The sequence below is a fragment of the Rhinolophus hipposideros genome (assembly GCF_964194185.1).
Source record: "Rhinolophus hipposideros genome assembly, contig: HAP1_SCAFFOLD_239, whole genome shotgun sequence".
In the NCBI taxonomy this organism is placed as follows: Eukaryota; Metazoa; Chordata; class Mammalia; order Chiroptera; family Rhinolophidae; genus Rhinolophus; species Rhinolophus hipposideros.
The window spans coordinates 20,311-38,763 of NW_027668820.1; the positions used below are offsets into that span (position 1 = coordinate 20,311).

Genomic DNA, 18,453 nt, shown 5'->3' on the forward strand with positions numbered 1-18,453 from the left:
TAGCTCAGAAAGAAAGTGAAAAGTCTCCAGAAAAGGAACTTAGAGATATGGACCTTTGTGATTTAAATGACAGAGAATTCAAGATCGCAATTCTGAAAAAACTGAACGAGATGCAAGAAAACACAGAAAGGCCGTTTAATGAACTCAGAAACACAATCAAAGAACACCATGAGCATTTTACAAAAGAGATTGAAATCTTGAAAAAGAACCAAATAGAATTTCTGGAGATTAAGAACTCAATAGAAGAAATTAACAATAAAATATCCAGCTTAGGTAGTAGAGTTGACCAGATGGAGGAAAGAATCAGTGACATCGAAGATAGGAACCTGGAATTTACACAGAGGGAAGAAGAAAGAGACTTGAGACTTAAAAGAAATGAAAGAACTCTACAAGAACTTTCTGACTCCATCAGAAAGAGCAATATAAGAATAATGGGCATACCAGAAGGAGAAGAAAGAGGGAAGGGAACAGAGAATATATTCAAACAAATCGTCGATGAGAACTTCCCAAAGTTGTGGACAGAACTGGATCCTCGAATCCAAGAAGCAAATAGAACACCCAATTACCTCAATCCCAACAGGCCTTCACCAAGGCACATTGTATTGAAGCTGTCTAAAATCAATGACAAAGAAAGAATCCTCAAGGCAGCCAGGGAAAAGAAGACGGTAACTTACAAAGGAAAGCCCATTAGATTATCATCAGATTTTTCAGCAGAAACTCTACAAGCTAGGAGGGAATGGAACCAAATATTCAAACTATTGAAAGAGAGAAATCATGAGCCAAGAATAATATATCCAGCAAAGATCTCTTTTAGATATGAAGGAGGAATAAAGACCTTTCCAGACATCCAGAAGCTGAGGGAATTTTCTAATACACAACCTGCACTACAAGAAATACTAAAGGAGGCTATTAGACCACCATCAACAGGGACAACTTGTGGCAACCGAAACATAAAAAGGGGGAGCGTAAAGGCCTGAACTGGAATATGGGAATAGAGAAAGTAAGCGTACTGAAGAAACTGGAATACTCTAAATATCAAACTTTCTTTTACATAAACTCAAGGGTAACCACTCAAAAAACATCCAATCTGAAATATATACTGTAATAAAAGAAGAAACAGAGGGAAACATCATAGAATACCACCACACAGAAATAACAGACAACAACAAAAAGGCAAAGAAACAATGGAGACACAGCCTTACCAGAAAACTAAAGACAGAATGATAGGAAATCCTCACATATCAATAATCACCCTAAATGTAAATGGACTGAACTCACCAATAAAGAGACACAGAGTAGCAGATTGGATCAAAAAACTAAACCCAACCATATGCTGCCTACAAGAGACACATCTCAGCTACAAGGACAAGCATAGACTCAAAGTGAAAGGGTGGAAATTGACACGCCAAGCAAATGGTACCCAGAGAAAATCAGGTGTAGCCATAATGATTTCCGATGAAACAGACTTCAGGGTGAAAAAGATAACAAGAGACAAAGATGGACATTTCATAATGGTAAAGGGGACTATACAACAAGAAGACATAACAGTCATCAATATTTATGCCCCCAATCAGGGAGCACCGAAATATACCAAGCAACTACTAACAGAACTAAAGGGAGAAATTGACCAAAACACAATTATACTAGGGGACTTAAATACATCATTGACAGCTATGGATAGATCATCCAAACAGAAGATAAATAACGAAATCGCAGCCCTAAATGACACATTAGATGAATTGGACATCATTGACATATATAGAGCACTTCATCCTAAAACATCAGACTATACATTCTTTTCTAGTGTACATGGAACATTCTGAAGGATAGACCATATATTGGGACACAAAATCAGCCTCAGCAAATTTAAGAAGATTGAAATCATACCAAGCATATTCTCTGATCACAAAGCTTTGAAATTGGATATCAACTGCAAAAAGAAAGCAGGAAAAAACACAAATACATGGAGATTAAACAACATACTATTAAAGAACGACTGGGTCAAAGAAGAAATTAGAGGAGAGCTCAAAAGATACATAGAAACAAATGACAATGAAAATACATCCTACCAAAATTTTTGGGATGCCGCGAAAGCAGTTTTAAGAGGGAAATTTATATCATTACAGGCCTATCTCAAGAAACAAGAAAAATCCCAAATAAATAACCTCATGTTACACCTTAAAAAACTAGAAAAAGAAGAACAAGCGAAACCCAAGGTCAGCAGAAGAAAGGAAATAACAAAAATCAGAGCAGAACTAAATGAAATAGAGAACAAAAAGACAATAGAAAAAATTAATGTGACAAAAAGCTGGTTCTTTGAAAAGATTAACAAAATCGACAAACCCTTGGCTAGACTCACTAAGATAAAAAGAGAGAAGACACTAATTAACAAAATCAGAAGTGAAAAAGGGGAAGTTATCGCGGACACCACAGAAATACAAAGGATTATCCAAGAATACTATGAAGGACTATATGCCACCAAATTTAATAACTTAGAAGAAATGGACAAGTTCTTAGAAACATATAGCCTTCCAAGGCTGAATCATGAAGAACTGGAAAATCTTAACAGGCCGATCACCAGTAACGAAATTGAATCAGTCATCAAAAACCTTCCCAAAATCAAAAGTCCTGGACCAGATGGCTTCACCAGTGAATTCTACCAAACCTTCAAAGAGGATCTAATACCAATCCTGCTCAAACTCTTCCAAAAAATTGAAGAAGAGTCAGTACTCCCTAACTCATTTTATGAGGCCAACATTACCCTGATACCAAAACCTGGTAAGGACAACACAAAAAAAGAAAACTACAGACCTATATCTCTGATGAATACAGATGCTAAAATGCTAAAGAAAATTCTAGGAAATCGAATACAACAATGCATTAAAAAGATTATTCATCACGACCAAGTGGGGTTCATCCCCGGGGCACAAGGATGGTTCAACATTCGCAAATCCATCAATGTGATACATCACATAAACAAAATAAAGGACAAAAATCATATGATTCTATCAATTGATGCAGAAAAAGCATTTGATAAGGTACAACATCCATTTATGATTAAAACACTTATTAAAATTGGTATAGAAGGAAAATACCTCAACATAATAAAGGCCATATACGACAAGCCCTCAGCTAATCTCATAATTAATGGTGAAAAGCTGAAGCCCTTTGCTCTACGTTCAGGAACACGACAAGGATGTCCCCTATCACCTCTGCTTTTCAACATAGTGTTGGAAGTCCTCGCCAGAGCTATCAGGCAAGAGAAAGAAATAAAAGGCATCCAAATTGGGAATGAAGAAGTTAAATTGTCACTCTTTGCAGATGACATGATGCTATATATAGAAAACCCTAAAGACTCCACCGAAAAGCTATTAGAAACAATCAATGAATACAGTAAAGTTGCTGGCTACAAAATCAACGTACAAAAGTCTATTGCTTTCTTATATACCAACAATGAAATCTCAGAAAAAGAGATAGAAAAAAACAATTCCTTTTGCAATTGCAGCAAAAAGAATAAAATACCTAGGAATAAACTTAACCAAGGATGTGAAGGATTTATATGCTGAAAACTATAAGACATTTTTGAAAGAAATTGAAGAAGACACAAAGAAATGGAAAGACATTCCGTGCTCATGGATTGGAAGAATCAACATAGTTAAAATGGCCATATTACCCAGAGCCATATACAGATTTAATGCAATCCCCATTAAAATCCCAATGGCATTTTTTAAAGAAATAGAACAAAAAATCATCAGATTTGTTTGGAACCACAAAAGACCCCGAATAGCCATAGCAATATTAAAAAAAAAGAACAATACTGGAGGTATCACACTCCCTGATTTTTCCTTGTACTACAGGGCTACAATAATCAAAACAGCTTGGTATTGGCGGAAAAACAGACACATAGACCAATGGAATAGAATTGAGAACCCAGAAATAAAACCACATAAATATGGACAGATAATTTTTGACAAAGAAGCTAAAAACATACAATGGAGAAAAGACAGCCTCTTCAATAAATGGTGCTGGCAGAATTGGATAGCTACGTGCAAAAGAATGAAACTGGACTGCTATCTGTCACCATGTACCAAAACTAATTCAAAATGGATCAAAGACTTAAGCATAAGACCTGACACAATAAACTGCATTGAAGAAAACATAGGTACTAAACTTATGGACCTTGGGTTCAAAGAGCATTTTATGAATTTGACTCCAAAGGCAATGGAAGTAAAAACTAAAATAAACAAATGGGATTATATGAAACTGAAAAGCTTCTGCACAGCAAAAGAAACTATTGACAAAATAATGAGGCAACCAACTGAATGGGAGAAGATTTTCGCAAACAGTTCCTCTGATAAGGGGCGAATATCCAAAATATACAAGGAACTCATGAAACTCAACAACAAAAAAACAAACAACCCAATTGAAAAATGGGCAGAGGACCTGAAGAGACAATTCTCCAAAGAGGATATACAAATGGCAAATAGACATATGAAAAAATGCTCAACATCGCTAATCATCTGAGAAATGCAAATGAAAACCACAATGAGATATCACCTCACCCCAGTCAGAATGGCTTTCATCAACAAAACAAATAGTAACAAGTGTTGGAGGGGCTGTGGAGAAAAAGGAACTCTCATACACTGTTGGTGGGAATGCCGACTGGTGCAGCCGCTATGGAAGGCAGTGTGGAGGTCCCTCAAGAAATTACGAATAGAATTACCATATGACCCAGCAATCGCTCTCCTGGGTATCTACCCCAAAAATATAAAAGCATCTCTCTATAGAGACACGTGTACTCCAAGGTTCATTGCAGCTTTGTTTACGGTGGCCAAGACATGGAAACAACCAAAATGTCCTTCGATAGATGAATGGATAAAGAAGTTGTGGTACATATACACAATGGAATACTATTCGGCGTTAAGGAAAGATGATATAGGAGCATTTGTGACAACATGGATGGATCTCGAGAGAATAATGCTAAGTGAAATAAGTCAGACAGAAAAAGCAGAGAACCCTATGATTTCACTGATATGTGGTATATAAACCAAAAAGAACAAGACAAACAAATGAGAAACAAAAACTCATAGACACAGACAATAATTCAGTGGTTACCAGAGGGTAAGGGGGTGGGGGGTGGGTGATGAGGGTAAAGGGGATCAAATATATGGTGATGGAAGGAGAACTGACTCTGGGTGGTGAACACGCAATGGGATTTATAGACGATGTAATACAGAATTGTACAGCTGAAATGAATGTAAATTTACTAACAATTGTCACCCCAATAAAATTAATTAAAAAAAAAAACAAACACTAAACAAACAAAAAAAAGAATCTCTGCTTTTCAAATTGGTTATTATTTTATGCAACACATGTACTCTTCAATTAGATGAAGACACTTAAATATATTCACAATGCAATGATTTAGATCATAGTGCAATCCTTTTGTAATATGGGTTTTGAGATGGAGAACGTGAATTCGAAACTTTCAAAACTCTACTATTATTTTAGTCTAAATGATGAACCTAATATCCTGGAAACTAATATAAAACAATATGGAATGTCCACGGACTGTAAGCGAAAAAGAAAATGGAGAAAACACTTCCTCCTAACAAGTATACCATACCAACATACAAAGTGTAAAAAAATAAAACTATATGTCTTATGCTATATAGTTTTATAACTGAAAGCTACCAGGAAGATTTCATGACTGTTACAATGAGTACCGGAATCCATTAAAGATTCCATTTAGGCACGAGTATGATAAAAGTCAGGCTGGTATAACGTAAAAGTCACATTAAAAATCCTTACCCTTAACCAAATTGCATATCTCCGTCACTGTGGGAAAACTCCCTATAGAATTTTACTATCACTATACATATCCCAGCCCCTTCTTTTTCTCAGCTCCCATCTTCGATACTTACTAAAGTTAAAAGAACAACAACAAAACAATGAAGCGTCAAATGGTCATATGTTATAAAATGTTTCACACTGACCAATTTTCCATAACAAACATAAAACAATGATAGGTGGAACACTACCAAATTTTACAACTCGGTGCTACACAAAACTAAATTAAGAGCACAACAGTTAATTTCACACAGGAGCCTTTTACCTTGGTACCAACATCGAAGAGTCCATCGTCTGACGAAGACCATGAATCATCACTGCCATGTTTCCAGGAAAGACTTCGGGGAAAGATACACAAAAGAAACAAGTGAATTCATTTCTTTACAAAAGCAGCAACAACAACAACAAAAGGAGTAAAATTCAGCTATCTGCATATGAAATGAAGTTTCTTTATATGATTAAAATTTAGATGATGTTCTAGAAAAGCGATCAGTTATCTATTTCTGAATGCACCACTCCCAACTCGTGCACGAGTTAATGAAGATACACTCTAAGTTTCCATAACAAAGAATGACAGCCAATATGTTGGCAACACCTGAAAGTACCTTGTTTTCACCAAAAGTCCCCAGGGCTGAATTGAAAACGCAATTAATAGCTGACAAGAGGAACCTGAACTGGGACAAAAGCAATGACCTAAACCAAGGTAGAACGATACACTGAGCCTTCTCCACGGTCTGTCCCTGGTTCAAAGATTAATCTGTGTGGGTCAAAAACGGCAGTCTTGCGTCTTTAATGTAGAACGCAGTTATTAAATTGACCCCATTCCTTCCTTTCACCCTGAAACATTACAGTGAGGTCCCTGAAATGTGTGAAATGTTTGCAAGTTACACGTACAAAAGTCAAAGAACAAATAATGTATGTTGTTAGCCTCCCCACTCTCCGATCACTTGTCCGCACAGCTTCCTGGCAATCTCCAACCTTGAAAACTTCAGCCTACGAAGGCATAGAGACTCCTGAAACAAGGTTGGGCTCAAATGACCCACAGTAGGACTTTTCTATTTCCCTGTTCCTGGAAAATAAGCTCAATGGAGCCTCAGTCATCCACTCCCAACACAGGCATGTTACCACCTACCCAACTCCATTACTGTTTTCACAATCAGTCCTCCCTCTGCCCAACCCTCCATCTCCCTGGGAAGGACATCAGCCCGTTGGGAAAAGAGGTGGAGGTGACGAGACACCTGCCGTGGGCCATAGATCTATGTAGTTCAGCAATCTCCAGTGCCTTTGGACTCGAGGGGACCCCCTCTGTAATTTCGGGTGCAGGTGGATGATACCACATTCCTACTTGCTATTAAGAGAATGTTTCCAGAGGCTCAAAGGTTTAATATGTTTTCATACAACCTTAAATTTTGCTGGTTCCTCCAATTCAACAAACGAAAAAGCAGCAACCTGTTCAGATACCCTTGAACCCCTTACTTTAATCTGCTTCTTTAGACAACTACCAACATCCGGTGTCCTTCTTGCTTGTAATTTCTCTTTACCTTGTCATACCCTACTCTTCTGATCTCTTTTCCCTTATCTGATCTCTGATCTCTATTCTAAAAGCTTTATTCCTATTCCAACCCAGTGTTGGTCCTATTGAGACTTGGATTCCCCTGCTAATTCCATTCTTATCCTCTTCCACTGCATTCACTAGACCTTTCCATAATTAAACCCTCACCCAAAGGATGATAAAGAAGGAAGTGTGCTGGGCTTAGAAACCTACACTTAATCTCATTTCATCACTCACTATACTCAAATAAGTCACTTTAATCTCTTGGGGCTCAAACTCCTCATGTGATCAACTACTTGACCAAAACATTAATGGCAGCATGAAGTACTAGGGGGTGTTTTGAATAATTAATTGCTAACATTCCTTTAACACCTGGAATTCTATGTACTTTTGATTCTGTCAAGAAAAATGGAGAACACTTAGCTGGCAGAAGTGGAAAAAAATAACACAACAACGGCAACAATAATACCCCGAGAATGCAGAGAAAAAGGGGAAAAATCAAGAAAACTCATGGAAGAGGGAAGAAAGACTCTGGAAAAAGAGAAAAAACTTCCTAGAACAAGGGAAAGGTATTAGCCAGAAGGGAAACACAGGCTGGGAAGTCAGTCAGTAGAGGAATCAATTAGAAATATCATCTCAATTTGTGCTGCATTAACACAACATGGTCTATACATAGATGTTCTTCACTTACAGAACAACGATTCATCCCAAGAAGTGTACATCGCATTATACCTGAAAACATTTATCTGATTAGGTCTTGCTTATGTACAACCTGTGGTTTGGTGGCCACAACGAACTGAGATCTGCCCTAAACACTGATGGTGAAAACAAGGTTCTCGTGACTGCTGCAACTGTCAAGTACATTCAGACAAGAGCTTGGGCTAACTGGGCTTGGTAGGAAACTTCTAAATCAGCACTAAGGCATCACTAAACGGGACTCTCTGAGGCCACCTGACGTGCACCTGAATCTTGAATCCAGACCTGTCCAGGCACTTTTCAGTACAGGCCGAGGGACAAGAGAACGGACTTGGGAAGCCAAGCAGGTGAACGTCACATCACAGGTCAGCCACTTGGTAACAATGGAACCAAGGGTCAGTTAATCCACCTCCCGGAAGCTCGGCTAATGAATAAATCTAGGCCGAACAGCACAGCTACTTTGCGAATCTACTGTGCCGACGACCTGGGATTACCAATGTTAGGCACATAGTATAGGATCTAGGCCAGAGCAGAACACTCATTAAAGCTTACTGGCTTCTCTGGGCAGTCTCTCAGTTAACATGCAATTTTAGAAATCCATAAAATCCTACCTGCTTGCAGAGTTGCATTTAGAGCATTCATCCACTGTTAAAGAAAAAATTTACATACATTGTAAATACACAACAGAAAAACACAGAACTTTAAAATTATCAGGCTGAACTTATGAAAAAATATTTTTGGGACAACCCCTGAAGACTACAGTAGAATGAATGTTAATGATACTATTGGTGGGAAATTAATACGTGCAGAACTTTTACTTCCACTCCTATTTATATGTGTGTACATATATTTATATTTATATATTCATACATAGATACGTACACATATATGTACATGCATGTACTTATGCATGTTTGTATGTATTATACATTTATATCTAATGAAAGAAAAATAAACGGGATGTGCAATCATTTGATAGCTACAAGTCAAGTGCTACTTACAATGATTGTAATCCTCCCAAACCCATTGCAGTCAACGAAACGGTATCAGCAGTAAAATCAGTATCATAAACTAACACGGTGCAATTTAAATAGCATGATTTTTCTGCACTTCTGTCATGAAGAGCAGTTAGAAGAGAGTCCACTTGTTTTGCTCTGACACAGTACCGCTGTGCCGCTCTTCAGTCAAGGGTGTTCAGTTTAGGATGAAACACCCTGTCATTAGCAGCTTAGTCAAGAAGCAGTCTACTTTGCAGCACGGCAAAACACAGGAAATAGACTCTTTCTGGCCCTCTCTCCAGTGCAGGGTAAGTATGAAAGACTTTGCGATTCCAGTTTTATCAAGTCTAACCCCTGAGACTGTTTCCCTCCATTGCTGGAGAGTCTATCCGGCTCACCTCATAGAGCAGGAAGGTCCAAAGGGTTATTGCTGTACAGCAGCGTGTGATGCCATTTTTCTCATCCCTCCCCTTAGTGGCAAATGTGTATAGAAATCATGGTTTTTTACCTTGTAAGTCATATATCATCAAATCCTAAGCCGATGAATAACAGCAAACAAACAAACACACCCCCCCCAAAAGACAAAGAGGTTATCTTGAATAACAACCTTCAATGACCCTGGAGTTTTAAGTTTTTAAACATTCAAAAAGATGGCCACTGTATGATTCCAACTATATGATATTCAGAAAAAAACAAAACTATAGAAGCAGTAAAAAGACGAGTGGTTTCCAGAGGTTAGGGAGAAGGGAGGGCTGAGGAAATGCGGCAGAGAGTATCTATTAGTGAATCTATTCTGTGTGATACTGGAAGGGTGGAGACCTGTCATTATACGTTTGTCATACCCCACAGATTGTACAACAGCAAGAGTAAACTCTAACGTAAAGTGTGGGCTGTGAGTGGTCATGCTGAGTCAGTGCAATTCATAGATCGTCGTGAATGTACCACCCGGGTGCAGGTGTCAACAGCGAGGGAGGCTCTGTGTGGACGGGGATGTGGGTTTTGAGGGAACTTTCTCTACTCTCTACTCAATTTTGCCCTGAACCTAAACCTGCTCTAAAAACGAAGGCTTACTAATAAAAAAAAAAAAAATTTCCACTGAAACTGCTATTACCAGATATGAACACATTAATGCTATTTTCAAACTACAGTCACCTTGAAAATGAATATCAAGGTCCAGTATCAGAATATGATTATTCACCCAACCGAATGAAGCGTATGAAAAGCCATAAACAAAGCAAGTCATTTTTGGAATACTTACACAAGAAAATCACTGATAAACGTGACTGAACATCTCGCTTTAGCATGCTGAATAGTGATGCCAAGTGAATCAAAATGGAATCGTCCCTGTACTTACAGGGCAACTTTGATTCTCATTGTAAATCAGAAATCATTGTGCTGATTTTATTCAAAAGCTATATTGAAACATTAATCACACAAAAAGATTGGAGTTGCCATGGTTATTGCCATAGTAATGTATGTGCAATACCTGTGAAATACTCACGAAAAGGCAAAAAAGTAACCAGCACTGCAATGTTTAATGGATGATACAACTGAAACCAATACCAAGGCACGTCACCATATTCCTTGCTATTAAAATAAAATTTTAAGCTACACTAAAAATTAAGTCAGGCCTATAACTGCTGTGCAGAAAAGATTTCATACAGCAGGCCTGACTGCTATCCTTTGAAAGTCCTGCTTGAATGGCTGGCCCTTGGCTGGTATCTGGAAACCTGCATATGGGGAGGGTTCCCACCATTCCCTAACTAAGTGTGGCTCACCGTGCCTGAACTGCTTGTACAAACAAGGTGGTTCATGCTGGACACTCGCTTTCCTTCTGGGAATCAGGAATGTTAGCATCTGCTAGGGGGACGCTGCCTATGTGACTGGCGTGCCATGAAAGCACTCCATGAAGGCACTGAGTCTAATGAGACTCCAGTACCACTAGACAGCATTTCACATGTGGTGCCAGAATTTAATAGTGGGGTATTAAGCACATCCTGCTAACTCCACAGGACATGCGTCTTGGAAACTTGCGCCTGGTTCCCTCCTGTCATAGACATTGCCACACACACCTTTTCTCTTTGCTGATTTTGCTCTCACTGTAACAAATCACAGGCACTAGTACAGCTATAAGCTGAGTCTTGTAAAGTGCTCTAGTGAATAACCAAACCCAGGGGTGGTATTAAGAACCTCTAATAAATGGCATTATATGAAATTTTCATTCTGTGGGTTGATGCTTTCTACATGATTAAGGTCAGAAGGTGATTTTGCAGATTACCTGTCATTAAATTTGTTTTTTTTGATTCTTCTTTTGCAGATTCCTGTAGAGCTAGATATATTTGAATAAAGGCATAAAGAGGATAAATGAAATGATGTCAGAAAATACTGTAAAACAAGCAACCATCCTATTTTAATCAGAATAAAAAATAAAAAATCCTAATGACAACATGTTCTATCAGTTCCTATATAGCAAATGAAGAGATCGCACTGTCAATTTTCTACAACTAGGCAAGGTTTATGTTCTTTTTATAATACTTATGAATCAATCAAGTAACTGGGATAATTACAGAAAAACATATAACTATCACTTGTAGTATAATAATGTACACTGATTATAGAGTTCCTTTGCTTTCTAAACTTCTTTATTTCTTATAAAACTAAAAACATAGCTCTCGTGTGAAAAGGCAGTGGTTAACAGAATATGTGAAAATGAAACAAAAAATTATATCCATGTAGGATGAATTACCCCTGGATATACCAAGAAACTCAACATTCAGAGGAAAAAAACATGTCTTCCCTATTGACCTGCTGCTTTTCTCTCTCCATCTGATAATGTCCTAGTCACTCTTCTCATGTCCCATTGAAATGCTAGTGCACATTCTGGAAACCTAGGAATCATCTTAGTTTTCTCACTCCCCACTAACTTTTTACATTCAATTATCACTAAATTGTATTAACCATAACACTCTCCAGGCTCTGCTTTATTTTTCCACAGCCACTGCCCTAGTCAAACAGGGGCTCTTAGCAGATGGCTTTCACAGGGGGAAAAATGAGACACCACCGACTGTTATTGTTGCTTCCTAAATGAATAGGATTTATTTTCAGCAAAACAAATGAGAAAGACATAAGCCAGCAAAGACCAACATGTTAAATTGAATAAATTAACCTTCCTGACTTTCTTTTCTTTCAAAATGGATGGGTGAAAACATCACAATGGACTGATACTAGTCCAAGGAAGTAAAAGCTTCCTTTGTCTGCGACTTATTTTTATGTGCTTTTCTTCAATCTATCCTCTATGTGAGGGGCCAGCAAACTCCAACCTGCCATCAGTTTTTGTAAATAAAGCTTTACTGTAGCACGGTCTTGCCTATTCAGTTGGCCCACGACTGCTTTCATACCATGATGGCAGATTTGAGTAGGTATGACAGAGACCACATGGCCTAAAATCAGGCCCTTTACAGATAAGCTTGCTGGTCCCTGCTTTATACCACAACCAGAGTGTCCGAATGCTGTCTCATCTTGTTCCTAGTCTGCTCAAAACTCTCCCATGATCCCTGCAGTAACCATTGCTGAGTCCCTGCCCACTTGCCATTTCTTCATCTTCATTCTCACTGGAGAACCACAATGCTGTGTGGATATTTACTGTCCCAATACACAAAGAACATGGCCTCTCTCCAGCTCCACAAAGAAAAATGATTATACTATGCTAATCACAGTGACTGCTTTACCCCTAACTGCTGTGGGAACCAGCATGTGCTGTACCCCAGCCTGGAAATGTTAAGGGATCTACTGGCAGCCTCTCAGTCTTCTTCCTATTTAAAAGAATCACATAGCTGATCATCACTGTTTATCAGGGAAACGGAAATCAAAACCACAGAGCAATACCACCTCATTACTGTCAGATGGCTATCATCAAAATGGCACCAGATAACAAATGTCGGCAAGGAAGTGGAGGAAAGGGAAAACAGAGCCTGCACTGTTTTTGGATTTGTAAATTGTTATATTCACTGTGGGAAACAGTATGGAGATTCCTCAAAATATCAGAAATAGAACTGCCATGAGATCTTGCAATTCTACTTCTGGGTATTTGTCCAACGAAAACCAAAACAGTAATTTGAAAAGACATCTGCACCTCTATGTTCACCGCAGCAGTATATATAATAGCCAGGATATGGAAGCAACATAGGCGTCCTTCGATAGATGAATGCATAAAGAGGATTTGATATGTGTGTGTGGGGTGTGTGTGTGTGTGTGTGTGTATGTGTGTGTATACAGTAATACTATAACTGATATTAGAATAATTAACTCATCCATAATATAACTGATATAATAATAACTCATCCATAAAAGATGAAATCTTGCCCTTTGTAACAATATGGAAGTTCCTAGAGGTATTATGTAAGTGAAAGAAGACAGAGAAAGACAAATACCTTATGATCTCATTTATATGTGGAACCTAAAAAAACAAAACAAACAAAACAGAAACAGACCCATAGCTACAAAAAACTAACTTGATTGTTCCCAGATGAAAGGGAGTTGAAGAGATGAACGAAAAAGAAAGTGTATGAGAAGTACAAACTTCCAGTGATGAAATATCTAAGCCACAGGGATGTAGTTAACAGCACAGGGAAAATATCAATAATATTACAGTCACTTTGAAGGGTGATAGATGCTTACTAGACATATTGTGGTGATAACCTCGCAAGGCATATCAATGTCAAATCACTATGTTGTACACCTGAACGGATATAATGTTGTATGCCAACTATATAACACAGAAACGCAGTCCTTCAGCCTTTGGATATTGTCCTGTGAGAATATGATGCTTGGAGCCATTGCTAATTAACCAGCCAGCAAAGAAAATGGAAAACCTATAGAAACGCAGTCCTTCAGCCTTTGGATATTGTCCTGTGAGAATATGATGCTTGGAGCCGTTGCTAATTAACCAGCCAGCAAATGAGACTTAAACGAAACACTGACAACCTCACAACTGAAATAGGGACAACAACAGGCAACTCATGGCATCACAGAACCACCAAAACCATCCTGGTGCCTCCTGTTGTAACCACTGTTAATTAGGTCACCTATTACCTGCAGCTAAAACATTCTAACTGACATATTTCCCAAGGCCTACAGGATAAGAGCAACTCCTTTCTCTAGAACTAAAGACTTTCCTAAGCTTGCCTTACCTAGGTATTCACCACCTTCTCAACCATTCCCACAGCACGCTTTTTATACCATCAAAACTGAACTGCTTGTAAATCCTGCAAAGTTCATTGTATATCTTAGCCTATGTCTGCAGTTCCTTCTGCCAAACCTATAATCTTGATTATTGTTTCCCCTGCCCAACACGGTCCTTCTGCCTCTTTATCTGGCCAACTCCCACTCACACTGCATACTTCCCTTAAATCCTACCCAGATTTTCACAACCGAAATCGTCATCATGGTCATAAAGTGTCTGGCCCACGAGATCTGACAATTAGGTTCACGAAGTCATCCTAGAAAAAGTGCTGCATACCTCATTGCTGAGTATCACTATGGTCACCTTCGAAGTACACCTCTTGGGAAACTATGCACCAATGCTAGCACCTAGTCTACTCTGCGAAGCAATTTTGGAACTCTTTATATGGAATGGCCATCAGAGCTGTTGTTGTATTACTCTTGATGTCCTGAATGTCATCAAAATGTCTTTCTTTCAGTATTTCCTTTATCTTCGGGTAAAGAAAGAAGTCATTGGGGGCCAGATCGGATAAGTAGGGTGGGTGTATCAATACAGTTATTTGTTTACTGGCTAAAAACTCTCTCACAGACAGTGCCATGGGAGCTGATGTATTGCCGTCATGCAACAGCCATGAATAGTGGGCCAAAGGTTGAGGTTGTTTTCTTCTAACATTTTCATGCAGTCTTTTCAGAACTTCCAAAAACTAAACATGGTTAACTGTTTGTCCAGTTGGTACAAATTTATAATGAATAATCCCTCTGATGTCAAAACAGTTTAGCAAAATTGTTTTGACTCTTGATTTCGACTGACAGAACTTTTTGGTCGTGGAGAATTGGCTGACTTCCATTGTGTACTTTGATGCTTTGTTTCAGAATTGTATTGGTACACCCACGTTTCATCACCATTGAAAACACGGCTCAAAACATTGTCTTGCCTCTCCAAAAGGTCTTGGCAGCCTTTGACTCTCCTTTGCTTTTGTTCATCGGTGAGCTCCTTTGGATCTATTTTTGCACACACCTTTCTCATGCCAAGATTGTCAGTTAAAATTTTCCTAACTGTTTCTGTATCGATGTTTACTTGGTCTGCTATGCTTCTCACAGTCAGCCAATGATTTTGACTCACAATTCGATGAATTTTTGCAATGTTTTCCTCCGTTCTGGTCGTTACTGGCCACCATGACGTCTCTTCATCAGTGACGCAATCTTTCCCCTCAGAAAAATGTTTAATCTATTTTTACATGGCCGTTTTCCTCGTGACATTATCCCCATGAACCTGGACTAACATGTTCCTGATTTCACTTCTACTCTTGCCAAGTTTAACAAGAAATTTAATGTTTGATCATAGCTCTGATTCAAGCTCAAACAGCCTCGCAATGGCACACAAAAACATGCAACAACAACGAGCAAGACACTGCTACTCAGCAAGACACCGCCACACATCAACACGAACACAGCTCTGAGACACTGATATACCAAGGTTATGAAACCTTACTGAGCTGTTTGTACAGTGCTGCCAATGTAAGCGCACAGTGGCAAGTTCTCAAACTTAATTGTCAGATCTGATGCTACACACCGAATAACAAACAATAATGATAATTATAAGCTCTCAGTGGGCTCTGGCACCTAGTAAGCACTGTGTAAAGTATAATAAATAATAAAAATGACAATGATAAGAACACGCTCTTGGAGGTAGGGACTGTGGTTTTAAAATGCTTGCCTTCTGCAACATCAAAATAACACTTAGTGCCTAAAAGACTCCTGATGGTTACATAGCAAATGGCTGCAGAGGCAAATAAATACATGAATGAAAAGATTGTCCTTGAAAATTCTGTTTTAAGAAACCATAGAAATAAGCCAGGGACAGCTCTAAAGTCTTAGGGGCACATTAAAGATCAAATTCCATTTCATCTCTGTGTTTCCTATAATTTGCAAAACCACCGACACAAGTGCTTTGATAGAGGTCTACTAAGTTAAAGGGGTCCTCGGGCATTTCAGATTGCACAATGTGCCACATTCAGTGAGCAGAATAGTGTTTTTGTCATTGTGAAACTTTTCTGTACTTTTATTATAATCTTTTGAGTCCTAAGTTAGGCTATGGGAACATTTATTATGATTATCTTTTGACTAATGGCTACAAAGCATCTTGTTCTAGAGAAATTACACTGTTATGACAACTATCCAACTAACAGAAGAAAACATTTTCTTCTAATGAGGTCAACATGTCTCACTCTGTTTTGACTTATGAGAAAAAAAGGTGATAATAGGGAGACCTGGTTGGCATATCCACATGGAAAATAATCCATGCTTCTCAACAAGGCACAGCTTTACTGACTTGTATCAGTAGATACCTTTTAAAAACAGTCTCCCTGCGGAGAACTACCAAAAATGGCGGCGTGAGGTGAGCCTCTGTAACGCTCCCCTGGAATTTACAACTAATCGGACAACAATAACTCCACAAAGGACTCCCTGCACAGCAGACAGGCAAGATGAAGAGGCCCACTACTGAATTCACCTCCAGGTGGGCGAATTGCGTGAGCCGGGGAGGAGGGAAGGGAGAAGTGTGGGGATGGAGCCGCGCAGGGCGAGGATGCACGCAGACCTAGCTCAGAGCTCCAAGCTCGCTGCATCCCGGAACTACCGCAGCTGCGGGAGAGGGAATGACTCGGACTGCTAGGGCTCTGCTTACGGCCCACAGCACTGAGGGGGCAGCATATAACACAGCTGAACCCAACGCTCACGGCAGAGAACTCGGAGTGAAGACTGAGGGAAGAAGGCTGAAAACGGTGGTTTAAGCCCTCACTGCCGAGCAGAGAACGGAAGCCTTAGGCACGGAGACTAGCCGCCTCCTCCCAACCCTCCCAGAGCTCGCCCCACCCCCACCTGCCCGGTGCTAGAAGCGAAAAAGTAGCAGTGTCAGATCAAAAGGACAGGATATTTGCAGATCTGAGAACTGTGGACCGTAGACACAGATTCGCAGCTCAACTAGTTCCGGTGAAGGGTTGGGAGCTATGGAAGCGGGACCGGCTGTGGTGGTGATCGCCGCCATTGCTCTGGGCCACCTCTCACAACTCACCCCGCCCCTGGCCCAACCTATCTGGGCGGATCCCTGCAGGAGTAAACAGAACTGCTAAAACATACGGGCTCTTAATCGGGTGCAAAAAGAGCTTTGGAACTTCAAAAGTTCTCTGCACCCCCACAAGGACGTGGCGCCCTATGACCCAGGTGAACTGTTAACAGAGGAGAGGCCCGTCTCCCAGGAAATCCCCCCATTGTGTGAGAAGCTGGAATAGTGCAGAGAAAACATAGCACTACTGTGTCAGAGAGAAAAAAAAAGGCTGCAGTCAGAGAGAAAATAAAATGTTCTACCAACAAGTATTGGAAAACAAAAGAAAGACCTCTTCCTATCAACCTGTTGCAGAAGCCTCTCCTGTAGATGTCTAAGAAGAGAAATAATAAATCAGTAATTGCCAAGAAAAACCAAGGCAACAAGACAGCTCAGAAAGAAAGGGAAGTCTGCAGAAAAGGAACTTAAAGATATGGAAATATGTGACTTAAATGATAGAGAATTCAAGATTGCAGTTCTGAAAAACCTCAAAGAGATGCAAGAAAACACAGGTAGGCAATTTAATGAACTCAGAAACGCAATCAAAGAACAACATGAGCATTTTATGAAAGAGATTGAAAATTTGAAAAAGAACCAAATGGAATTTCTGGAGATTAAGAACTCAATAGAAGAAATTGAGAATGAAATAACCAGCTTAGGTAGTAGAGTTGACCATATGGAGGAAAGAATCAGTGACATCGAAGATAGAAACCTGGAAATTACACAGATGGAAAAAGAAAGAGACTTGAGACTTAAAAGAAATGAAAGAACTCTACAAGAAGTATCTGACTCCATCAGAAAGAGCAATATAAGAATAACGGGCATACCAGAAGGAGAAGAAAGAGAGAAGGGAATAGAGAATATATTCAAAGAAATTGTTAATGAGAACTTCCCAAATTTGTGGACAGAACTGGATCCTCGAATCCAAGAAGCAAATAGAACATCTAATTACCTCAATCCCAACAGGCCTTCTTCAAGGCACATTATATTGAAGCTGTCTAAAATTAACACCAAAGAAAGAATCCTCAAGGCAG

The 18,453-nt window shown here is 39.2% G+C and overlaps 1 protein-coding gene across 2 annotated transcripts in view; it reads right to left on the reverse strand.

The window, feature by feature from the left end:
• Positions 1-18,453, reverse strand: part of LOC308495755 (uncharacterized protein) — a 57,035-nt gene that overhangs the window by 19,780 nt on the left and 18,802 nt on the right. For both annotated transcript variants that reach the window (XM_081080729.1, XM_081080730.1), the window contains exons 7-9: positions 11,375-11,425; positions 8,710-8,743; positions 6,116-6,188 (exon numbers count right to left, since the gene is read on the reverse strand). In XM_081080729.1, coding sequence (XP_080936855.1) covers positions 6,116-6,188; positions 8,710-8,743; positions 11,375-11,425 — 158 coding nt within the window. The remainder of the gene's footprint in view (positions 1-6,115; positions 6,189-8,709; positions 8,744-11,374; positions 11,426-18,453) is intronic.